A 21,524-nucleotide genomic window follows, 5' to 3' on the forward strand; every position below is an offset into this window, starting at 1 on the left:
TGGGCTGTGCCCGGCGCTGTCGGGGGGGCGGTGCGGGGCTCTGTCCCCGTGTGTCGCAATGGCCGCTGATAGCGGCGGTTATAAAGGGGCCGTGGAGGGGAGGGGGGGGCGCAGCGCAGCGGCGGAGGTGCGGGGACAGCGGTGACTGCGAGCGGTGAGCGGGGGGCTGGGGGTGGGAGGGGAGGGGTGGGGGTGCAGCTGTGGGCTGACGGCTGCGCCCCCCCTAAACCTTCGCAGGTGCCCCCGAGCCGCCACCATGGGCCACGCTCTGCTCTTCCTCCTCCTCCTCCTCCTCCTCCAGGGCCGGGGGGAAACCGCGACCACCGCGCCCCCGCGGGGTGACGGAGGGACCGCGACGGTGCGGGGGCTGCTTGCGGAGGTCGCTCCCCCCCTGCAGGCACTGCGGGGTCGGGGGGTTCCGTGCGGGGCGCTGCTCCCCGACGCCCTCCCCGGTTTCTCCCGCATCCCCCTGCTGCCCCGCGCCACGTCCCGCGCCTCGTTGGCGCTGGCGCTGAACGGGGCCGGGTGCGAGGCGGAGGCGGAGGCGGCGGCGCGGGGGCTGTACCGGGAGCTGAGCCCCCCCGCGGCCACCGCCCTCCTGCGGGGTCTGGCGGGGCTGCGGGACGTCCCCGCGCACCGCACGCTGCCGCTGCTCTCCAGCCTGGCCCGACTGCGGCGGCGCTGCGCTCTCCCCCGCAACGAGACCCGCACCGGGACGTTCCGGTGCCGTCGGCAGGCGGAGGACGACGCGTGCAGCCCGCCCGGGGAGCGCGAGGCGCACGGGGTGCTCGAGTGGGTGCCGGGCGTCAACGCCGTCTACAACCTGGGCAGCGGCCTCTACTTCGCCTTCCAGGGCTGCGAGCTGCTCGCGTCCGAGCGGGCGCTGCAGGCGGCCGAGGATTTGGGCTACGCGGCGCTGACGGCGCTCACCGGGGGCGGCCCCGTGGCCGTGGGCATCCGGTTCGGGCTGCAGCCCGGCATCAAAGCGGGGGTCCGCGCGCTCTACGGGTACTTCACCGCCGACGGGGAACCCCCGACGGCGCCCAGCGCTCACAGCGGCCCCGTCCTCGTGGTGTGAATAAAGGCGCGTCCCCGCCCGTGTCCCTGTCGATGTCTCTTTCCCGGTCGGTGCGGCCGCGCCGCCCCAGGGCGCGGAGACCTTGGCCCGGGGACGGCCTTGGACGGGGCGCGCGGTGACAGCGCCCGGCGTGGGGACGGCGGCACTCTGCCCCACGGCGCTGCCCCCCGGGCCCTGCCCCGCGGCTCCGACTCTGCGGGCTCATCCCCCAACTCTCCGTCCCCTGCGCTCCCGCTGCCGACCCCCACCCGGCTCCGCCGTCTCCTTCCGCGACCGCCCGCCGGCCCCGCCCCCTTTTGCCCGCGGCCACGCCCACTCGCTTAATGACCACGCCCACCCCGCAGATCCTGTCCCTCTGCCCCGCCCCCGCCGTGGCCCCGCCCCCCGTCGTCATTTCGGGGAAGCGGAGCTGCCCGCAGGAACTCCCGCGTTGCCCGCCCCGAGGGGCGTGGCCTCTCCGCCGCGCTCCGCCAATCACCGCGCAAAGCCGGTGGGAGGGGGCGTGGCCACGGCGCGGGGTGCGGGGACGGGACCTGGACCGAGCCGGGAGTCGGGAGCGGGGAGCCGAGTCCAGGTCCGATACTGGGATCGGGATCAGGGTCGCCACCCTGGGTGCGGGGTGCGGGGGTCGCCACCAGGGGTGCGGGGCCGGGGGTGGCCACCCGATGGGCGCTTCTGGGTGGGGCCTTTGGGTGCCGTGCAGCGGCGGGACGGGAGGAGTCTGGGGGGGGGGGGGTAGGGGGGGGGGGCTGCACCACCAGCACGAGCCCCCAGCACGGAGCTCGAGCGGAGGGAGCCGGGGGGGGAGGTGGGCGTGCGGTGTGAGCGGCACCGCTTCCCTCCCCGCCAGCCGGAGGGGTCCCAGCAGCACGCCCTGCCCCCCCGCCCCCCAGCATGGCGCAGTGGCAGGAGGTGCAGCAGTTGCCCCCCACCCACCTGGAGCGCGTTCACCAACTGTACACCAACGCCGCGCTGCCCATGACCGTCCGGCAGAGCCTGGCGGACTGGATCGAGGACCAAGACTGGTACGGGGGGAACCGTGGGGCGGGGGGATACCGTGGGGCGATGGGGGGTCCCCGTGGGGCAGGCACTGAGCGGTCCCGCAGGCAGCAGGCGGCCGAGCCCTTTTCGTCCCACGCGCGGATGCTGTTCCATTCGCTGCTGACGCTGCTGGGGGAGCAGCTGGGCAGCCTGGGGCCGGGGGATGAGGACTTCATGCTGAAGCACAACCTGCGCAAGGCGCGCATCGACCTGCAGGTGGGTGGCTGGGTGGGGGGGGACGGGGGGTGGATCTATGGGTGCAATGGGAACTTGATGCGCGCTGACAGCCCTCCCCCCCGCACACCCCACAGGCTGCCTTCGAGGAGCACCCCGAGAACTTTGCCAACCTGGTGGCCAATCTGCTGCAGGAGGAGCGGTGCGTCCTGCGGAGGGCGCAGGCGAAGGGGCAGGTAGGGTGGGTTCCACCCCCAGCCGGCAGAGCTGAGCCACCCGGTGCCTGAACCCCCCCTGTCTCATAGGCGGAGACCCCCCCGGCACCCAGCACGGCCCCACAGAGCAGCCAGGAGCAGGAGATCCAGCAGCGCCTGGCTGAATTCCGCACCGCCCTGCAGGTAATTTCTCCCCGGGGTCCCCCAGCCCATGGGGATGCGCAGACCCTCACTCCCCCCCAATCCCCAGGAAGCTGAGCGTGCATTCCGACACATGGAGGACCTCCAGGACACCTTTGACTTTAGCTATAAGATGTACTGCATGCCGGGTAAGGCTGCGCCTCGGGGGGGGGAGGCACAGCCAGCGCTCCCTGCACCCCCTAAAGCCCCTCCCCACCGCTGCAGGCCAGGACCACTCCCACGACCCGGAGTACGCGCAGCACATCCAAGCACTCCAGGCCAAGCTGCAGTCCCTGGACCGGCAGCGGCGGGTGAGCGAGGGCAGAGCCGGGCCATGGGGATGGGGGGGCACAGCTGCGGGGCGCCCCCAGCCAGACCCGGTGTCCCTGCAGGAGGTGGTGGCACAGATTCAGCAGCTGCTGGGGCGCAGCGAGACCCTGCGGGACTTCCTGCAGCAGGAACTGAGCGCGTGGCGTGAGAGGCAGCAGCGCAGCTGCCTGGGAGCCCCCGCTGATACCTGCCTGCTGCAGCTGCAGGGCTGGTAGGGGTGGGCTGGGGGGCTGGGGGAGGTGGGGGGGGCCGTGTTCTGCTGACCCCCACTGCCTGCAGGTTCACGGCGCTGGGCGAGGGGCTCTTCCAGCTGCTGCAGCTGCTGCGGGCAGCGGGAGAGCTGCGGCAAAAGGTGACCTACGAGCAGGACCCACTGCAGTCAGAGCTGCCGCTGCTGGAGAAGCGGCTGCAGGAGCAGCTCACCTGCCTGCTGCAGAGGTGGGGGACGCGGCGCGGGGGGGCTGGGGATGCGATGGAGCTGCTCTGAGACCCCCCCCGCCCGCAGTGCCTTCGTGGTGGAGCAGCAGCCCTGCATGCCCAACACCCCCAAGCGCCCGCTGGTGCTGCGCACAGCCAACAAGTTCTGCACGCGCGCCCGCCTGCTGGTCCGCCTGCATGACCGCAACCACCGCATGGAGGCCAACATCCACATCGACAGGTCGGGGGCTCCGGGTCCCGCCGCCCCCCGTTGGGGTCCTGGGCCAGGCTTGCAGCTGACTCCGTGTTGCCTTTTGCAGGGACCCGCCGAAGACGCGAGGGTGAGAGCTGAGTGCCGGCAATGGCGGCAGGAACGGGACCTCAGGGGGGATTCCTGGTGTCCTCAGAGGAGCATCAGCATCCCGGGGGGTGTCGGCTGCAGCGGCCCCCATCTGCATCCTCCCTTTGCCCCACAGCTTCCGCAAATTCAACATTCTGACCTCGAGCAGCAAAACCGTCCTGGTTGGGGACAGCCCCCGGGAGGGGCTGGTCTGCGACTTCCAGTACCTCGTATGCGTCCCCCTTCCTGCGCTGGGTCCTCCCCATCTGGGACCCCTGCTTGGGTCCTCTCCGTCCCAAGCCCCACCTGACCCCCAGCCCCACTTTGACCTCCCCCACCCCCCCGCAGACGCTGAAGGAACAGAAGGGCGGAGGATCAGGCAAAGGCAGCAGAGGCACCAATGAGGTGGGTGTGGGTTTTGGGGAGGGGGCGCAGGGTGAGCAGTGGGCGAGGGTTCCCATCCTGTGCAGGGTCCTCTGGCTGTGACTGAGGAGCTTCACCTCATCACCTTCACGCTGGCGTATGCATACTGCGGGCTGGAGCTGAAGCTGGAGGTGAGTTTTGGGGAGGGGGGGGATGTGTCTGGGTGTCGGGGCTGCCTGTAATGACCCCCACCCCCCCTACAGACCTCCACACTGCCCTTCGTCATCATCTCCAACAACAACCAGCTCTCCAGCGCCTGGGCCTCCGTGCTCTGGTTCAACATGCTGAGCCCCAACCCCAAGGCAAGCAGCCCCCACGCTGTCCCCCTTACCCCCACCCCCCTGCCTGACCCATCGCCCCACATCCCAGTCCTAATGTCCCATCCCTGTCTCTGTGTGTCCTGTGCTGTGTCTGTTCCCATGCTCTGGCCCCTGTGCTGGTCTCACCCCACACCCTATTCCATTTTCCGTACATCTGTCCCATGTGTTTGTCCTCCTCCCATCCCTGCCTGTCCCCCCATCCATCTCAGTCCCATCCCTTCCTCCGCTGCCATCCCTACAGGACCAGCAGTTCTTCTCCACACCACCCCCAGCCCCGTGGCCCCGGCTGGCGGAGGTGCTGAGCTGGCAGTTCCAGAGCACAACTGAGCGTGGCCTGAGCCGGGAGCACCTGCACATGTTGGCTGAGAAGCTCTTCGGTACGGCCCCGCATCCCTGAGCCCCCCGGCCCCAGCCCAGCCCCCCTCACTCACCCTATTCTGCGCCCCCCCAGGCTCAAAGCCATCTCCGGAGAGCGCCTTGCCCTGGACCAAGTTCTCCAAGGTGAGCCGTGCCCATCCCACGTGTCCCCGTCCATCCTGACTCGCCCCCATCTCACACATCCCCATCCCACATCCTCATGTCCCCATCCTGCAGGACGGTGCTGCAGGTTTCTCCTTCTGGGCCTGGCTGGACGGGATCCTGGCGCTGCTGCACGACCACCTGAAGCAGCTCTGGAAGGACGGGTACGGCCTGGGTGCAGGGGGGTCGGGCTGCGGGGCTGCAGGAGCTGACCGTGCCCCCACCCCCCCCCAGGCTCATCCTGGGCTTCGTGAGCCGCAAACAGGAAAAGAAACTGCTGAAGGTGAAGCGGTCGGGGACGTTCCTGATTCGGTTCAGCGAGAGCACGCTGGGGGGGGTCACCTGCACCTGGGTGGAGCACCCTGAGAGCGGTGAGCGCAGCCCCGGACCCCCCTCGGTCTGACCTCACACCCACCGCTGACCTCCCACCCCCCCCGTAGGACCCCCCGCCTTCCGTGCTGTCGTCCCCTACACCGCAGCCGAGCTGGCATCACTGGCGCTGCCCGACATCATCCGCGATTACCAGCTGCTGGCAGAGGAGAACATCCCCGAGAACCCGCTGCTCTTCCTCTACCCTGACATCGCCCGTGACGAAGCCTTCGGGCCCTACTACAGCCAACGGCACGAGGGTACGGCGCGTGCAGCACGGCACGGCTTGGGGGGCAGCGCCCACTGCCCCCTTCCAACTGCCCTCCCTGCCCCCAGGGATCCTGACCAAGAAGAAGGAATACCTGAACCAGCGCCTCATCCGCGTATCCTCCAGGTGAGCCCCCCCCCTCGCCCCCAGCCCCACAGGGATGGACCCCCTCGCCCCCCACCCGACCTCCATCCCCCGCTGTGCCCACAGGCAGCCCCACGAGACGTGGCAGACGCAGGAGGAGTTGGTGGTGGCCACGGAGGACCTGGAGACGCTGCAGTTGAAGGGCGGTGGGCAAGAGCCTGTGAGCCCAGGGACGCTGCTGGGGGGGAGCTGGACCCCCGGGACACCTCAGGCCGTGAGCCCGGGGCTGCAGCAGGTGGTGGCCGCAGTCCCGGTGCTGCCATCCCTGCAGCCACTGGGATCAGGGGGTTTGGCGGTGCTGCAGACAGGGATGGGGGACCTGGGGCCGCCCGTTGTGCTGCAGCTGCTGCCGGCGGTGCCCGGGGGGCAGGGGGTGCGGCCCGCGGAGGGCAACGCCGTAGGGCCGCTGCTGGGGAGCGGTGCTGCAGAGCTGCTGTTGGACGACGGCGCCCTGGGGCTGCAGCCGTCGGGGCTGGGGGAGCTGGAGGGGCTGCCGCTGCAGGAGCCGGCGCTGGAGGCTGTGGAGCTGCTGCCCGCCCTGGACGGTGCGTGGATCCGACGGTGGGTGCTGGGGGCCGTGGGGCTGGGGATCATTCGGCGCTGACCCCCCCCCCCCCATCCCACAGACGGCGCCGCGCTCCTGGACTCCAGCGACCCCTTCCTGCCGCAGCCCGAGGACGCGGCCCTGCCCGCCGCCGCTTCCCTCTTCACCGCGGACGGCGATTTCCCACCGCTCCACATCGACGCCAGCGACTTCCAGTGACCCCTCCCGGCCCCTCGTGTAAATAAACCCCTTCCTCCCCATCAGCCCGCGGTGCTGTTAGGGCGGCCCCGGTGCGGCGTTGTAGCAGAGAGCGGCTCCTCGTTGCCCGGCCCTTTATTAGAAACCCATAAATACCCCGTATAAATAGGGAGCGCGGCACATAAATAAGAAATAAATTAAGGGGGGGCGGGGGGTCAGCGGGCGCTGGCGCTGTGGGTGAAGACGCGGCTCATGACGGCGGTGAAGGAGCGGAGCCGCTCCAGCGTGTCGTGCTGCAGCAGCGGCCGGGCCCAGGGGTCTGCGTGGGGGGGCGGGGGGGCCTGGCAGGAACGGATGGGGACCTGCAGGGAGAGAGGGGTCAGGGGGCTCTGGGTCGGGGTTGATGTTAAGGTCGGGGTCGGGGTCGAGGTCAGCTCACCTGCACGAGGCCCAGCAGCTCCTCCAGCACCGCCTTCAGCTCTGGCTGCGGGCGTGCGGCGAAGATGTCGGAGCCCAGCATGGCCTGGTAGTGCTGCAACCCCTGCAGGATGCGCTGCAGGCAGAGCTGGGGGTTGGGGGGGGGAGGAGGCTGTGAAGATGCTGGGCTTCTGAGCACGTCCCCAAAGCGACCCCCAGGAACTTGTGGACCCCAACAGCCCCGAGACCCCCCGGTTTGTCCTGGCGCCCTGACCCCCAGGTTACCCTGACACCTCCAAGCGCATCGCTTGGGTGCTTCCGAGATGCCCCCAGGAACATCTCCAGCATCACTGCTCCCCTCCCCCCCTCCCCCAGTACTCCCTTAGTGCTTCTGGGGCCCCCAGCACCCCTGAGACCCCCCAGGACCCTTCATACATCGCAATGCACCCCAGAGCATCCATGCACCCCACAAGACCCCCTGGGCTTTGGCTACAAGGATACCCCTGCCCCCCCCCACCCTCCCAGCCGCCCCGGTACCGTGCTGTTTGTGTCCAGCGTGGAGGGGTCACAGGCATCACTGCAGCGGATGCGGGGGGCACAGTCCCCCTCGGAGTCCTCCTCTCCACCCAGACGGACAGCATCCTGACAGCAGGGTTAACAGGGACCCCATAGCACCTTGGCTCTCCCCAGGCAGCCAGAGCATCGCAGTACCCCCAGATCCTCTGTGCCCCATAGCTCCGGTTCCAGGAGCAGCCCCGGTTCCCCGAGTCCCCCCTGTTCTCCCCATTCCTGTAGCATCCCTCGTCTCCCCGTCTCCCCGCCCCTCCAAACTCCGTCCCGGCTCTCACCAGCACCCGGTGCGACTCCTTCATTGTCCCCAACAGCCGCGACAGCCGCTGGGAGAGGTCCCTGCAGGCGGCCCAGTCGGTTCTCGGAGCCGGGAACGGGACCGCGGGCGGCAGCAGCATCGCCGGCAGGCAGAGTGCGAGCAGGAGGCGGCGGAGCGGGACCATGGCCGGGCGGGTCCGATCGGGTCAGTGCGGCCACCGGCGGATCCATCGTCTTTTATGGGGCGGCGGCAGGTGGGGAATCCCCGGGGCAGGTGGCACCCGCCCCCCGTTACTGCGAAATCGCCGCCTCCCCCGAAAGCAGAACCGATACCGGGCCGGGGTCCCCGGGCTGCGCCCCGCCGCGCCCGCTCCGGCCCCGCGCCCCGACGGGACGGGCAGGAAAACCCGGGGCAGTTCCTGGTGGCTCCACGCCCGGCGGCCGCGCGGACGGAGCAGAGCACACCTGAGCCCGCGCCGCACCGCACCGCATCGCTCCGCTCGGATCCGCTCCCGGGACGCGGTGGGACGGGACGGGCGCGGTTCCGCACACTGCAGGGCGGGCCGGGGCGGGCCGGCAGGTGTCCCGCAGTGCTTCCCCGATGTCCCCACGTCCCCGCTCCGTATGCCCGGTGCCCACAGGGGAAACTGCTGCGGCGGTCCCGGTGCTGCCCCGCTGCCGCTGCCTCGGGACACCCGGCTGCTCCCCCCCAGCCCCCGTTTCCCCCGCGTTGCCCGCGGCTCCGCAATCGCGGCGGCCCCGACAGGGCGGCTCCTGCGCTTCCCGGTCCCCGCCCGGAGGGGCTGCCCCCGGCCTTCCCCAGACACGGCCCCCCCCGACGGGCCGCGTCCTCGCCGCGTACCGACCCCGGGGCTCAGCGGCTGCCTGACCCTCGGTCCCACCGGGACCCCCACAGGGAGCGCCGCGTCCTGAGCTCCGGTTCGGGGATGGGGTCTGTGACCCCGCTCTCCACCGCCCTCCGGTTCCCCACTGCTGAGCTCTACGGGAGCGTCCCCGTCCCCGCGGGGCTCCGGGGGGCGAGGAAAGCTCTGTGGCACCGCTGAGCGTGAGGAGGGCTCCGCAGTCACGGACCGGGGATACCGGGAGAGGACAGTGTTGGACACGGCGAGACAGTGTGTCAACGGGGGACAGTGCAGGGGCCGTCGGGGGGCCGTGGCACATGCAACATTCGGGGCTCCATGGGGGGTCCCGGAGCCCCCGGCCTGGCCGCGGTGCCGGGTGGGAACACAGCGCTGCCCGGACCACCGCTCCCGCACCGCGAAACGCCATCCGCAGCTTTCTGGCCCCTCCGTCGCACCGTCCGGCACGAACGCTTTGTCCCGCCTCTCTCAGGCGTTGATTGGCCAGCGCACGAGACTCCGCGCTGCCATTGGCTCGCCGGCCCCAGGATCGGGCCGACTTCCGGTCCGGACGGCGGGGGGTGCGGTTGCCATAGCGACGTGAGGAGGGGCGCGGCGGGACGGGCCGGGTCGCTCCCGGCGGGCTCCGCCCGGGGCCGTTCGGTAACGGCAGCGTTCGGCGCTCCACGTGACGGCCGCCGCCGCCGCTCCCGCCGTGCGCGGCAGCGTGGGATCCTTGGCCGGAGCGCGGGGGGTTGTGGGTAACGCTCCCGGTTGGGAGCTCCGCGGAAAGCGCCCGGCCCGCCGTGCTGGGCCGGCCCTAACCGGGCGCGCCTCGCAGCCAACGGCCGCGGGTCTGCGGGAGCCGATACCGCCCGCCCGCCCCGCGCCGGCCGCAGAGATAAGGGGCAGGTGCGGGGTTGGCGCGGGGCCCTCCCGCCCGGGGCGGCCCTGGGGGTGGAGGTGCAGGGAGGCCGCGCCCGCGGCTGTGGGGCCCCGGGAGAGGGGCGGGGGTCCGCCTTCCTACGGGCGCGGGGCAGCGGGCTCCGTCCTCGCGGCCGTGGCGTGGCGCTGAGCGCGTCCCTGGGAGGGACTTTACGGTGCTGCCGCGGCGCCGCCCGTGAGCGCGGCCCGGAGAGGCGCGCCTTCTGCTCGGCGGAGATTCCAGCGCCTTTCCGTCGGCCCTACAGTCAGCGGCCCCGCGCGGTGTTTCTAAGAATCGCGGCCCTTGGTGTTTCTGACTGACCAACTTAGTTCCTTTTCTGTTCCGAAGGGAGACGTTGGTTTTCACCATGAATTTTGAAGGTCTCGACCCCTCCCTTGCTGAGTATGCTCCCACGCTGCACCCGGCGCTGGATCCCGTCCTGGACCCCCACCTCAACCCCAGCCTGCTGCAGAACGTGGAGCTGGACCCCGAGGGGGTGCCCTTAGAGGGCATTGCTGTGCCTGAGTCTGTGCACATCGTGGAGGGCATGTATAGCGAGCTGCACACCGCCGTCTCCGAAGTGGGCGTGCCCGTCTCCGTCTCCCATTTCGACCTCCATGAAGAAATGCTGTGGGTTGGGAATCATGGGGTAGGTGGCCCGAGGCGGCTGCAGCCCCAGACGTGTGTGCTTCAACCTGCTGGAGGCAGACTGGTGGTGAATGGAGCGCTGGCGTGGAGAGGGGCCTGAGCTGGAAATTCCGGCTTGTAACTGGGAATTGAGCCACGTAGATGCAGAGAGCTGGAAGTGGGTGACGTGTCCCGGAGCATGAGAAATGCTCGGCCTTGTTTGTCTGCCAAAGAGCCGCCAGGTGCTGCAGCCCTGACCTCTTGGGCTGGGGGAGCTTTTGGTTCTTTACTCACATCTGCCAAAAAAAGGAAAGTCTGAACAACCTCTCGTGGTTCTGTTGAGACAGAGGGGCAGGAATCTCTTCTCTAAGCGGCAGCAAGGCAGCCTGCTTCGACCCGACTGGTACGGAGTAGAGCAGTGCTTGCCTGTGTTGTCCCCAGGGTCCTGATGATCCTGTCCTGCTGCTTTTAGGGCCACGCCACCTCGTTCTTTGGCCCAACGCTGGAGCGTTACTCCTCCTTCCAAGTGAACAGCAGCGACGACATCCGGCAGATCCAGAGCCTGGAGAGCGGGGTCCTTTTCCTGACCAAAACCAACCTGAAGTGCATGTCACGAGGAGGCCTCATCATATTTGACTACCTGTGAGTGCTTTGCCCTGGCAGCTGAGAACGAGGGAACGGCCACAGTGCGTTTGTGGAGGAGTTCTCCGCTCCCTTCCTGCAGCGTAAAAGCTCAGCCTGGGAGGAGAACGAGGGCAGGATGGCAGATGCCTTCCCTGCTGTGTCCCGGAGCTCAGTGGGAGTGCAGAGGCTGTGCTTTCTCCTCCGCAGCATGGATGAGGCCGAGGACATGCACAGCCTCCTGCTGACGGACAGCAGCACTCTGCTGGTCGGCGGGCTGCAGAACCACGTGATCGAGATCGACCTCAACACCGTGCAGGAGACGCAGAAGGTACCGCCGGTGCCCGGCCCCGCGCCGCCTCCTGCGCTTTGCCTGCTGCTCACCTGCTGCTCTGTGCTTCCCAGTACACCGTGGAGGTGCCTGGCATCACCATCATGAGGCAGTCCAACCGCTTCTTCTTCTGCGGACACACCTCGGGCAAGGTGACGCCTTGACGCAAGGTGCCCCGGGATCGGTTTCCCAGAGCTCACAGGGCTCCCCTTCACACCCCTGCCTTACCTCCCAGGTCTCCTTGAGGGATCTGCGCACGTTTGTGGTGGAACACGAGTTTGATGCCTACTCGGGCAGCTTATCTGACTTCGACGTCCACGGGAACCTGCTGGTGACCTGCGGCTTCTCCAGCCGGATGAACGGCCTGGCCTGCGACCGCTTCCTGAAGGTGTACGACCTGCGCATGATGAGAGCCACCACCCCTCTGCAGGTCCACATCGACCCCTTCTTCCTGCGCTTCATCCCCACCTACACCTCCCGCCTGGCCATCATCTCCCAGACAGGTGGGGAAGCCGCTTTGCCCTGGGCGGGCCTTGAGTCGCGGTGGGACGGGGCTGCGGGGCGCTCGCTCTGCGCCCAGCCGGCGAGGGCCGTGCTGGGGGGGCGGCGTGCCGCTCTGCTCTCCTGCTCCCTGACGCCGCCTCGCCCCGCGCTTCCCTCCTGCAGGTCAGTGCCAGTTCTGCGAGCCCACCGGCCTGGCCAACCCGGCCGACATCTTCCACGTGAACACCGTGGGGCCTCTCATCATGACCTTCGACGTCTCGGCCAGCAAGCAGGCCCTGGCGTTTGGTGACTCTGAGGGCTGCGTGCACCTCTGGGCCGATTCCCCGGAGGTCACCTTCAACACCTACTCCCGGGAGACTGACTTTGCTCTGCCCTGCATCGTCGACACGCTGCCGCACCTGGACTGGAACCAGGACCTCGTGCCGCTCTCGCTCATCCCCGTGCCGCTGACCAGCGAGAGCCTGCTGTCAGACTGGCCTGCTGCCAACTCTGCCCCGGCGCCCCGGTAATCGGCAAGGCTGCCCCGGTGTGGACAGAATCCCCCCCTGCTCAGGGCTGGGGGCGGCCGGCGTTGTGCTGGGCCGGCATTTTATCGTGGCTGAAAAGGAACACTGAGTTTCTGGGGGGGAATGGTTGGATGAGAGGAGCCCCTGTGGCCCACTGGTGGTGTTTGGGCACATCCAGCACTGCGTTACGCGGCGCTGCCAGGCAGGACGGCCTCTGAGTCGCGGTGTTTTGTAGGCGAGCTCCTCCAGTAGATCCCGAGATTCTGCGCACCATGAAGAAAGTGGGGTTCATCGGCTACGCCCCAAACCCCAGGACCAAACTCCGCAACCAGGTACGAGCTCTCAGCAGGGCGCTGCGCCCGGGGCTGCTGGCACCTCGCTCTGTGGCAGGGAAGCTCTGAGCCGTTTGCTCTGCAGGTTTGTGGACGTGCCGTGTCCCTGCCCTCGGGAAAGCACTGCTGCGTTTCGCCCCTGCCCGCAGCACCGCTGTAGTTTCCCCACAGTGATAAGTCCCTCGTAAGAAGGAAGGTGTGGAGGACTCGTGCAGGTTAAGGGAGGGCCCCGCTCCTTTCTGGTTTATTCATTTGCTCATTTGGGGAGGCAGGAAAGCCCAGGAGCTGCTTGTTTCGGTTCGCGGTGCTTCACCTCAGGATTCAGCTGCTCTTCCCTTCTCCTCTCCCTCCCAGATCCCCTATCGGTTAAAAGAGGCAGACAATGAGTTTGACAGCTTCAGCCAAGTTCCCGAGTCCCCGATTGGACGGGAGGAGGAGCCTCACCTCTACATGGTGGCCAAGAAGTACAGGAAGGTAACCTTTGAAGGACCCTCGTGGGCTCAAGCACCAGCTCACGTCTCCGTGGGGAGGCCTGGACGTTTTGTGGATGCCCTGTGGCGCGGGAGCGCGTCTGTTTGACACGCTGCATCTCTCCCCAGGTCACAATCAAATACTCCAAACTGGGGCTGGAAGATTTTGATTTCAAGCATTATAACAAGACTCTGTTTGCAGGCCTGGAGCCCCACATCCCCAACGCCTACTGCAACTGCATGATCCAGGTGGGAGGTGCCCAGCCCCGCCGGGGCCGTCGCAGCCACAGGGCTGCTCCTGATGCCTCTGTCTCTGCTAGGTGCTGTATTTCTTGGAGCCCGTCCGCTGCCTGGTCCAGAACCACCTGTGCCAGAAGGAGTTCTGCCTGGGCTGTGAGCTGGGTCTGCTCTTCCACATGCTGGATCTGTCCCGAGGAGACCCCTGCCAGGTCAGTGGCAAGCCCAGACGATGTGAGGCAAGAGTAATGTGGGCAAGAGATCACGGAGGAGCAGGGTGGTGGTGCGTCCTGAGGAGGTGGCATCAGACAGATGGAAACTCCTGTCATTTGATGGCTGACTTACCACTCTTGCTCCATCCCCAGGGAAGCAACTTCTTGCGGGCTTTCCGTACCATCCCGGAGGCTTCAGCTCTGGGGCTGATCCTGGCTGACTCAGACGAAGCCACAGGGAAAGTGAACCTGGGGCGGCTGATTCAGAGCTGGAACCGTTTCATCCTTACCCAGCTGCACCAGGAGACCCAGGAGCAGGAGGGACCACAGGCATATCGGGGGGCGGGCAGCAGGTAACTCCCTGACCTGAGGGAAGGGCGCAGAGAAGTGAGTCAGGAGAGGGTCTGGCTCCCAGGGGCCCCATCTGTCCCACAGGCAGGGGTCTGCATGGGAACGTGTGAGTCTGCAGCCGTCCCTGCAGTGGGGTTTGAACCTCTGTCGACTCTGGGCCCACTCCTGCGTGCGGAGATACGTGGGTCCCCAGAGCGTGGGCTGCTGCACCGCCCGTTTTTGGGGCCCCGCTAAACCAGGTGCTCCTTTGTCTCCCCTTTCCAGCACCTTTGGGTCCTCGGGGGACTCGGTTATCGGGCAGCTGTTCAGCTGTGAGGTGGAGAACTGCAGCATGTGCCGCTGTGGGAAGGAAACCGTCCGCGTGTCCTCCACGCTGCTCTTCACCCTCTCCTACCCCGAGAGCGCTGGTAACAGGCGGGGCGCAGGGCTTGCAGGTTTCACCCCGCTGCCTTTCCCTTGGGCAGGGCAGCTGAGCGGGAGGGTTTGTGATCTGTGCGGATGAGCCGTGGGTTCTCTGGTTGGTTTTTTTGACACCTGAGGAACTCCTGCAGCCGTCTGTCCTGGGCTGCAGGCCCAGCAGTCGAGCTCTGGGATGCGGGAAGGCAGATCTGGGGGTTGACCTTCTCCCTGGTGGTTGTGAGGGAAACCCCAGAGGTCTGGCTGAGCTCAGTCAGTAAAGATGTGTGTGTTGGAAGGTGACGTTGTCCTTTCTCCCTTCAGAAAAACCAGTCAAAGACTACGAGTTTGCCCAGATTCTGAAGAGAAGCATCTGCTTGGAGCAGAACACGCAGGCTTGGTGTGAGAACTGTGAGAAGTACCAGCCCACGGTGAGCCAGAGGGGGAGCTGCAGGCTGGGGGTTGGAGCGAGGCGTGAGTGCTTTGGGCTGAGCAGGGGCAGCTTCTCCATGGGTCGGCAGGGAACCTGAGTGGATGCAGCGGGTTTGGTTCCTCAGCTGGTCTGTGAGCCGGTGTGGGGCAGGGTATCCATGGCCCGGTGGGGCTGGAATGCGAGTCATGCGGGTCCATCTGAAGCCCCTGGGGCAGGGGAAGCCCCCAGGAGCCAAGCACGCCTGTTGTGATGCAGCCTCTGAGGCTCTGGGGCTGTGGGACTCTGCTTCCTGCCCCAGTTTCCCTTACTGCATGCCCCATGCCCATCAGGTAGCGGGGGGCAAAGACTGGAAGAGGGGAAAGGATGGCGCGTGCTGCATCCGGCTGCCAGCCTTTCCTGCGGCTCTTGGAGTCGCCCTCCTCCCATCTCCCGCTCTTTCCACAGGTCCAGACTAGGAATATCCGCTGCCTGCCAGATGTCCTGGTCATTAACTGTGAGGTGAACAGCTCCAAGGAAGCAGATTTCTGGAAGACGCAGGCTGAGGTGGGGGAGACACTTTGGGGCAGAAGCAGGCTTGTCCTCCCTGGCACACGGGGTTTCCATTCTTCGGAAGCGTTTTGGCTGTGATCTTGCTGTTCCTAACAGTCTCTTGCTCTCCACCCAAGCATCACCATACTTTGTCTGCAGAGGACTTGGTGTTTGGTCATGCACGCAGCATGAGCTGTGCATTTGGAGTTGGAAAAGACGAGATCTGCTGCCATGACAAAGCTGACAGGACTTCAGTAGAGTCACGCTTTCATTCCCCCAACCCCTAGGACCTAGGAGCAACGAGGCAGTGCCTGCTTCCCCAAGTACACGCGCAGCAGAGCTGGTGGACGGCTGGGTTTCCCTTGCTGTCTTTTTCCCTGTCACTGACTTTACAGTCTCTGTCTTTTCCTTGCTGCTGGCCTGGTTGTCACCCACGTGTTCCCGAGCCCTGCCTGTCGCTCCGTGCTGACGCTTCCCTGTGTTTCGTTGTCAGTATGCCTTTCAGAGAGCCCTGATGAAGAGAGGAGGCTTTGAGATCACCAAAGGCAAAGAGATCTCTCTTGGGGATTGGTACGTGACTGTTCCTGGGGTGGCAGCAATGCCTTCTGGATTGCTCCAGAATTCAGGGCCATTTCTCATTTAGTAATCATTCCACAACCTACCTGCCTTGCTTCTTGTGGACCCTAAACTGGAGCAGTCTCTCTGCTGCTAAGACTGACCCCGTGCAGGCGCTCAGACACCCTCGTAATCCCCAAGGGCTGTTCGTGTCCCCTTGTGACCCACTTTCGAGCCCTCACTCTCCATCGTCCGTCCCTTTTCAGGCTGACAAAAGGCTCAGGGCCACGTATCAGCCCTTCTTGATTGACCTCGGCCTCCCCGGGGCTCTGATCTAGGCAGATGGCAGGAAGGCTTATAAAGGAATGGGTGGGTTGGTGGCCCGGGTCCTGCTGCAGGGAATCTGACCGGGGCTGCATCTCATGAGTGCCTCCAGCTCTGCCTTCTGCGATTCTCCTTGCAGGAAGGAACTGGGAAACCCCGAGGTGGGGCACTCGTATCCCTCAGTGGAGGAACTGAAGAACATTTGGATCCCGCACGCCATCAAGATGAGGCTGACCAAGAATAAGGAGCTGGACGTGTGCAACTGGAGCGAAAGCGATGAGGTAAAGGCTGACGACAGCCCTGTGGGACGGCGGGAACAGAGCGGCTGTAGGGCCGCTTCCTGTCGAGGGATGGGGCGACAGAGAAAGGGGCCGTCTGGGAGGTGCCTCGATGTGCAACCCTGGACAACCCTGCGTGTGTGAGCTCTGGGCTTTGGGAGGGAGACCTGGGAAGCGCCAGAAGGCAGGTGAGACTCAGTTTTCCTCTGCTGTTCCTCCCCCAGCTGAGTCCGTTCGATGACCCCGAGTCGGTTTACGTCTACGATCTCATGGCCACGGTTGTCCACATCCTGGATTCCCGCACGGGGGGCAGCCTGGTGGGTCACATCAAAGTGGGAGAGACCTACCACCAGAGGAAGGAGGTGAGGTGCCCTCGGGCCTGGGGCGCTCCTGCCTCCCCAGGAGTCGGTGCTCAGAGGTTCCAGGAGCTGGGCTGTCTAATGGAACCGTTCCCAGCGCTCTTGCTCTCTCACTGAAGTCCGAGTGGGACTTAGTGGATGCGCCAGGCAGCCTTCAGCAGGTGGCTGCTTCTCAGGCACCCTACGGGGAGGAAAGGGCTGAAGAGGGACTCTTCCCACTCTTTTGGGGCTGGTTCCTCCTGGGTCGCGGGCGCATTGCCAGCCCGCGCTTGTGGTTCCAGGTAGGGGCTGTGACTTCATCTCCCTTCCAGAGGAAGCGGGGCTGGTCTGGGCAGCGCTCTTGTTTGGTGGAGATGCTCAAACCAGGAGTTCCCAGAGTGTGTCAAGACCGCATCCCTGCCTGTGTTTGTTGCATCTCGGTGGAGTGCCCGTCCAGCCCCAGAGCTTCTGTGCACTTGTCACCACCCAGGCCAGCAGGGATTTCCCCACAGTGTCCCAGGAAGGAAGGGAGTTCCCACTTGGTCACACCCCTCTCCAGCAGCTGGTAGAGGAGTCACTGCGTTTGCCTGGGGGGCTCTAATGCAGCGCCTGTGCCTCTCTCCACAGGGAGTCACACACCAGCAGTGGTATCTCTTCAACGACTTCCTCATTGAGCCTGTGGATAAGGCAAGCGCCCCTGGCTGCTGGCGAGGGAGCCCAGCCGCTCCTCCCCTGGTGCTGGGGATTGCTGCTGCAGGGGGGGCTCTCTGCCACGTCCCTGTCCCTCCTCCCTGCAGTGCGAGGCGGTGCAGTTTGACATGAGCTGGAAGGTGCCGGCCATCCTGTACTACGCCCGGAGGAACCTCAACTCCAAGTACAACCTCGTCAGTGAGTGTCTGAGCGGAGCTGGCAGTGGGGGGCAAGCTGTGTGCTCCCAGCTGATCCCCCTTCCCTTCTCCTGCAGTCAAGAACCCAATTGAAGCCAGCGTGCTACTGGCAGAGGCCTCTCTGGCTCGCAAGCAGCGCAAGTGCCATGCCACCTTCATCCCCCTCATGCTGAGTGAGATGCCACAGGCGGGCGACCTGGTGGGGCTGGATGCCGAGTTTGTCACGCTGAATGAGGTTGGGCAGCGGGGGACAGGGCTGTGACTGGGCCAGGTGATGCGGGGCTGCAGGAGCTCTCTGTCCCTGAGCTCCCTCTGGTCTGTTGCAGGAGGAGGCTGAGCTGCGCAGTGATGGGACCAAATCTACCATCAAGCCCAGCCAGATGTCGGTGGCCAGGATCACGTGCGTGCGGGGTCAGGGTCCTAACGAGGGCGTCCCCTTCATTGATGACTACATCTCCACCCAAGAGCAGGTACGGTGCCCCCGGTGGCTTTGTGCAGGGGCGGCACCGCCTCTCCTGCTGCTCCCTGGAGGCATTACCTGGGACAATGGCAGCACCCGCCCCGGGACAGCGGGAGGAGCAGAGGGGGTACAGATCCTGTGGGTGCCCCTGCCTGCCCCAGCCCGGCACCCTGTGCTCTGTCAGCGCAGGTGGTGGATTACCTGACGCAGTACTCGGGCATCAAGCCCGGAGACTTGGATGCCAAGATCTCCTCGAAGCACCTCACCACTCTCAAATCCACCTACCTGAAGCTGCGCTTCCTCATCGACGTGGGTGTCAAGTTTGTGGGCCATGGGCTGCAGAAGGATTTCCGTGTCATCAACCTTATGGTGAGAGCACTGAGCCCCATCCCTGGGGCCCCACGATGTCCTGGGGGGCGGGGGGGGCCCATAGCAACCCCTGCACGTGGAACCGTGCGCCAGCAGCAGCAGCCTCTGCCTTCCAGGTGCCCAAGGACCAGGTGATCGACACCGTGTACCTGTTCCACATCCCAAGGAAGAGAATGATTTCCCTGCGCTTCCTCGCCTGGTACTTCCTGGGTCAGTGGCTGCGTCCTGCGCTCCGGGGGGCTGCTGAGCACGGCTTCCCCGGGCTTCTCTCCCCCTGGGACCACGTGGGGAGCCCCGCACTGAGCCGGGCTTCCCCTGCAGACCTGAAGATCCAAGGTGAGACCCACGACAGCATCGAGGACGCGCGCACGGCTCTGCAGCTGTACCGCAAGTACCTGGAGCTGAGCCAGGGGGGCAGCGAGCCGGACGACTTCCGCAAGGTGCTGAAGGCCCTCTATGAGAAGGGCCGCAAGCTGGACTGGAAGGTGCCCGAGCCCGACAGCCAGAGCAGCCCCAAGCGTAAGCGCCGGGACCCCGACCCCCTGCCCCCCACCCTGCCCGCCCTGACTCCACTTCATCTCCGCAGATGGGGCCGTGTTTCCGCCCGTGCTGGCGCTGTGATGGGGACGAAGAGCATTGGCACTGGAACCAGCAGCGGGGCCGGGGCTGCCCAGGGCTCAGCGCTGCCTCCGAGCACGTGGCCCCGCACTCCCCGCCGGTACCGGGAGGGGCCGCTCGTGCCGGCAGTACGGCGGCACGGCCCGTGTTCTCCGCCCGCCGGTTCGGGCGCAGCCATAAAGCCGCCTCGGAGCTCGCCTCGCGCCGCCCTTCTTTTGCCGCGGGACCGGGGACCGGAGCGCGAGGGGGCGGGGCTACACCGAGGGGGCGGGGACATGTAAACAAGGCGGGAGTGGCTACACGCAGAAAAGGGGCGGAGTCGCAACAGGCCCCGCCCCCTGGGGCCGACCGCCACGCGGGCCGGGTCCTTCCGGCTCCGGGCCTTTCTCCGCCGGGGGGTGGCCGAGGCGCTGCCTGCGCGCGGGGCGGCCCGGCCGAGCTCCGAGGAGCGGCCTCGACCCCACGGCAACCGCCGCCGCCCCGGCAGCCTCCATCGCCGCCCTCCCGGAGGGGCCGTTCTCCGCCGTAGAGCGGCCGGGAGGAGAGCGGCGGGACAGGCACCGCGGCGGGCGGCCCCGGGGGACGGCGGGACCGGGGGGCGGCGGTGGCGGCCGGGGGCTCGACCGGGGCCCGGCGGGTGAGGGGCGGCCGGGAGCGGGCCGCGCGCGGCCGGGGCGGAGGATGAGGACGATGAGGAGGGGCCGCTTCTCCATCCCGGCCGCGCTGTGCGTGGCCGCGGCTGTGGCCGCGCTGCTGCCCGCGGTGAGCGGCCGGCGGAGTCAGGACCTGCACTGCGGAGGTGGGACGGGACGGGACGGGGTGGGTGCGGGCGGGGAGCCGCTCCGAGCGCGGTGCGGCGGCTGGGATGTCGGGCTCCGAGGCCGCTGACGCTCCCGTCCCGCAGCGTGCCGGGCGCTGGTGGACGAGCTGGAGTGGGAGATCGCCCAGGTCGATCCCCGGAAAACCATCCAGATGGGTTCGTTCCGCATCAACCCCGACGGCAGCCAGTCGGTGGTGGAGGTGAGCCCCGAGCCGGGGTGCCGTGGCGTCGGGGTTACGAGCAGGGCCGTATCCCGGCCCCCCCAGCGCTGCTTCCCCGGCCCTGACCGCCCCGGCCCCGCAGGTGCCGTACGCCCGCTCCGAGGCTCACCTGACGGAGCTGCTGGAGCGGATCTGCGAGAAGATGAAGGAGTACGGCGAGAAGGTGGATCCGTCCACGCACCGCAAGAGCTACGTGCGCGTCATCTCCCACGACGGGACCAAGCTGGACCTCTCCGGGGTCAAAATCGACGGCGACGTGGCCTCCAGCCTCAAGTTCGCGGTGCGCGCAGGGGCGGCTGCGGGACTGGGGGCTCCCTGGGTTCTGTTGCTGACCCACACGTGGTTCTGTTGCAGTGTGAGAGCATCGCTGAGGAGTACGAGGATGAGCTCATTGAGTTCCTGTCCCACGAGGCTGACAACGTCAAGGACCGGCTCTGCAGCAAGCGGACGGGTGAGCGGGGAGGGGGACGGGGGGGGCCGTCTGCCATCAGCCGCAAGGACGGGGGGCACTTCAGGGGGCGCAGAGCCACCCCTGTGAGCTCTCCCTGGGGGTGGCTCGGGACTGCCCCCTCCAGGTGTGTCCCCGCGGCTGCCTGCTCTCCTCCTGTTGTCTTTGGCTCCCGGAGGTGTGGAGCAGCCCCAGCAGGGGGCCGGGAGCCGCAGGATGGGAGCGCAGCGAGCAGCCGTAGCCGTGCTGTCCTGCACTGTCCCAGCCCGCGCTGTGCTCCCGCTTTCTGTGCTCCCAGCCCTGCAGCTTTTTTTGGGTGCTGTGCATGGGGTGACCCAGGGCAGCCGTCCTGCTGTCCCCATTGGCCGCCCCGGCCCCGTGCTCCCCCCGCAGCCAATGGCCTCATGCCCACTCCTGGCCTCGTGGTGCTATTTCTGGTTCACAAACACCAGGGTCAGGGCACACCACGACCTTTGTGCTTCCTTTATTAATGAGCGTGCTCCAGGCTCGTTATCTGCACCCTGACACCAGGGCAGGTCTGCTGCTGCTCCCCTATGCCTGGGGGATCGGCTGTGGGGTGGATGGGGGTCCTGGGGGGGCTGCGTGTGGCTCTGAGCAATGTTTTGTCCCCACAGATCTGTGCGACCACGCGCTGCACCTCCCACATGATGAACTGTGACGCCGACGGCCCCGGGCTGCGCCGACCCCACGACAGCACCATGCTGCCCCACAGCCTCGGCCCCCTCCCCGCTGTGGGGGGGGATTCTCCTGTCCTATTTATTCGCCGTCCATCCCCTGCCTTGTGGGCAGGGACGCGTCCTTTGGTTGGGGGCATTCTGGTGGCTGATGTGTGGCTCCAGGTTCTCTGCTGCTGCCTGGGGCTGCTGTAGGGACAGCGGTGCTGCTGTGGGTCTGTTGGGCACCCGGGGCCCAATGCAGGAGGCAATAAATGGGGCCCATGTGGGCTGGTGTCGCTGCTGTGCACCTCACTGGGGGTGGATGGGGTCCAGGGCAGGGAGGGCACACACCCACAGGAGCGACGATGGCACTGTGCCCTTTGACCGCAGG

General features: G+C 66.9%; 5 protein-coding genes across 7 annotated transcripts; 4 read left to right on the forward strand and 1 right to left on the reverse strand.

Moving 5' to 3' along the window:
- Positions 1-22: 22 nt before the first annotated feature.
- On the forward strand, positions 23-1,109 carry APOF (apolipoprotein F). Its single transcript, XM_052665239.1, is given in 3 exon segments — positions 23-99; positions 101-154; positions 238-1,109. Coding segments are annotated over 3 exon segments (936 nt in total). The 5' UTR covers positions 23-58; the 3' UTR covers positions 1,079-1,109.
- Positions 1,110-1,588: 479 nt separating this feature from the next.
- STAT2 (signal transducer and activator of transcription 2) lies at positions 1,589-6,728 on the forward strand. 2 transcript variants are annotated; one of them, XM_052665204.1, is made up of 23 exons: positions 1,589-1,652; positions 1,972-2,103; positions 2,185-2,335; positions 2,431-2,529; positions 2,599-2,691; positions 2,759-2,837; positions 2,914-2,999; positions 3,081-3,229; positions 3,298-3,456; positions 3,524-3,676; positions 3,756-3,776; positions 3,912-4,005; positions 4,124-4,180; positions 4,246-4,329; positions 4,402-4,500; positions 4,760-4,895; positions 4,970-5,019; positions 5,113-5,201; positions 5,272-5,408; positions 5,478-5,666; positions 5,743-5,800; positions 5,885-6,363; positions 6,445-6,728. In XM_052665204.1, the coding sequence occupies exons 2-23, from the start codon at positions 1,973-1,975 to the stop codon at positions 6,579-6,581; spliced, it is 2,730 nt and encodes a 909-aa protein (XP_052521164.1). In that variant the 5' UTR covers positions 1,589-1,652; position 1,972; the 3' UTR covers positions 6,582-6,728. The 2 variants fall into 2 exon arrangements, with proteins under 2 accessions (XP_052521164.1, XP_052521163.1); XM_052665203.1 differs by having other exon boundaries at positions 1,602-1,652; positions 1,929-2,103.
- IL23A (interleukin 23 subunit alpha) lies at positions 6,693-8,468 on the reverse strand. Its single transcript, XM_052665210.1, has 4 exons — positions 7,826-8,468; positions 7,515-7,619; positions 7,000-7,125; positions 6,693-6,922 (listed from the first exon to the last, which is right to left on the reverse strand). Exons 1-4 carry the CDS (start codon positions 7,988-7,990, stop codon positions 6,776-6,778), a joined length of 543 nt encoding a protein of 180 aa, XP_052521170.1. The 5' UTR covers positions 7,991-8,468; the 3' UTR covers positions 6,693-6,775.
- Positions 8,469-9,938: 1,470 nt separating this feature from the next.
- On the forward strand, positions 9,939-19,583 carry PAN2 (poly(A) specific ribonuclease subunit PAN2). Of its 2 annotated transcripts, none has more exons than XM_052665199.1 (25): positions 9,939-10,239; positions 10,690-10,859; positions 11,049-11,169; positions 11,244-11,321; positions 11,405-11,672; positions 11,836-12,178; positions 12,415-12,511; positions 12,866-12,985; positions 13,111-13,230; positions 13,302-13,430; positions 13,584-13,783; positions 14,046-14,188; positions 14,502-14,608; positions 15,055-15,153; positions 15,632-15,708; positions 16,157-16,298; positions 16,520-16,657; positions 17,261-17,320; positions 17,431-17,521; positions 17,598-17,755; positions 17,847-17,990; positions 18,170-18,349; positions 18,466-18,559; positions 18,671-18,789; positions 18,936-19,583. In XM_052665199.1, the coding sequence occupies exons 1-25, from the start codon at positions 9,958-9,960 to the stop codon at positions 19,494-19,496; spliced, it is 4,041 nt and encodes a 1,346-aa protein (XP_052521159.1). In that variant the 5' UTR covers positions 9,939-9,957; the 3' UTR covers positions 19,497-19,583. The 2 variants fall into 2 exon arrangements, with proteins under 2 accessions (XP_052521159.1, XP_052521160.1); XM_052665200.1 differs by having other exon boundaries at positions 18,671-18,868; positions 18,936-19,165.
- A 21-nt stretch (positions 19,584-19,604) lies between these two features.
- CNPY2 (canopy FGF signaling regulator 2) lies at positions 19,605-21,434 on the forward strand. The gene is made up of 5 exons (XM_052665209.1): positions 19,605-19,766; positions 19,872-19,987; positions 20,091-20,288; positions 20,363-20,459; positions 21,092-21,434. Exons 1-5 carry the CDS (start codon positions 19,649-19,651, stop codon positions 21,133-21,135), a joined length of 573 nt encoding a protein of 190 aa, XP_052521169.1. The 5' UTR covers positions 19,605-19,648; the 3' UTR covers positions 21,136-21,434.
- The last annotated feature ends 90 nt before the right edge of the window (positions 21,435-21,524 follow it).

This window comes from Tympanuchus pallidicinctus, unplaced genomic scaffold (genome assembly GCF_026119805.1).
Source record: "Tympanuchus pallidicinctus isolate F22 unplaced genomic scaffold, pur_lepc_1.0 scaffold63, whole genome shotgun sequence".
Taxonomy (NCBI): Eukaryota; Metazoa; Chordata; class Aves; order Galliformes; family Phasianidae; genus Tympanuchus; species Tympanuchus pallidicinctus.

Coding starts and splice junctions, on each gene's coding strand:
- STAT2 (XM_052665204.1), top strand. CDS start 1,973: ATGGCGCAGTGGCAGGAGGTGCAGCAGTTGCCCCCCACCCACCTGGAG. Junction 2,104..2,184: donor TGGATCGAGGACCAAGACTG/GTACGGGGGGAA, acceptor GCGGTCCCGCAG/GCAGCAGGCGGCCGAGCCCT. Junction 2,838..2,913: donor TAAGATGTACTGCATGCCGG/GTAAGGCTGCGC, acceptor CCACCGCTGCAG/GCCAGGACCACTCCCACGAC.
- IL23A (XM_052665210.1), bottom strand. CDS start 7,990: ATGGTCCCGCTCCGCCGCCTCCTGCTCGCACTCTGCCTGCCGGCGATG. Junction 7,620..7,825: donor AGGAGTCGCACCGGGTGCTG/GTGAGAGCCGGG, acceptor CCCTGCTGTCAG/GATGCTGTCCGTCTGGGTGG. Junction 7,126..7,514: donor CGCTGGACACAAACAGCACG/GTACCGGGGCGG, acceptor CCCAACCCCCAG/CTCTGCCTGCAGCGCATCCT.
- PAN2 (XM_052665199.1), top strand. CDS start 9,958: ATGAATTTTGAAGGTCTCGACCCCTCCCTTGCTGAGTATGCTCCCACG. Junction 14,189..14,501: donor CTCCTACCCCGAGAGCGCTG/GTAACAGGCGGG, acceptor TTCTCCCTTCAG/AAAAACCAGTCAAAGACTAC. Junction 17,991..18,169: donor ACATCTCCACCCAAGAGCAG/GTACGGTGCCCC, acceptor CTGTCAGCGCAG/GTGGTGGATTACCTGACGCA.
- CNPY2 (XM_052665209.1), top strand. CDS start 19,649: ATGAGGACGATGAGGAGGGGCCGCTTCTCCATCCCGGCCGCGCTGTGC. Junction 19,767..19,871: donor TCAGGACCTGCACTGCGGAG/GTGGGACGGGAC, acceptor CCCGTCCCGCAG/CGTGCCGGGCGCTGGTGGAC. Junction 20,460..21,091: donor GCTCTGCAGCAAGCGGACGG/GTGAGCGGGGAG, acceptor TTGTCCCCACAG/ATCTGTGCGACCACGCGCTG.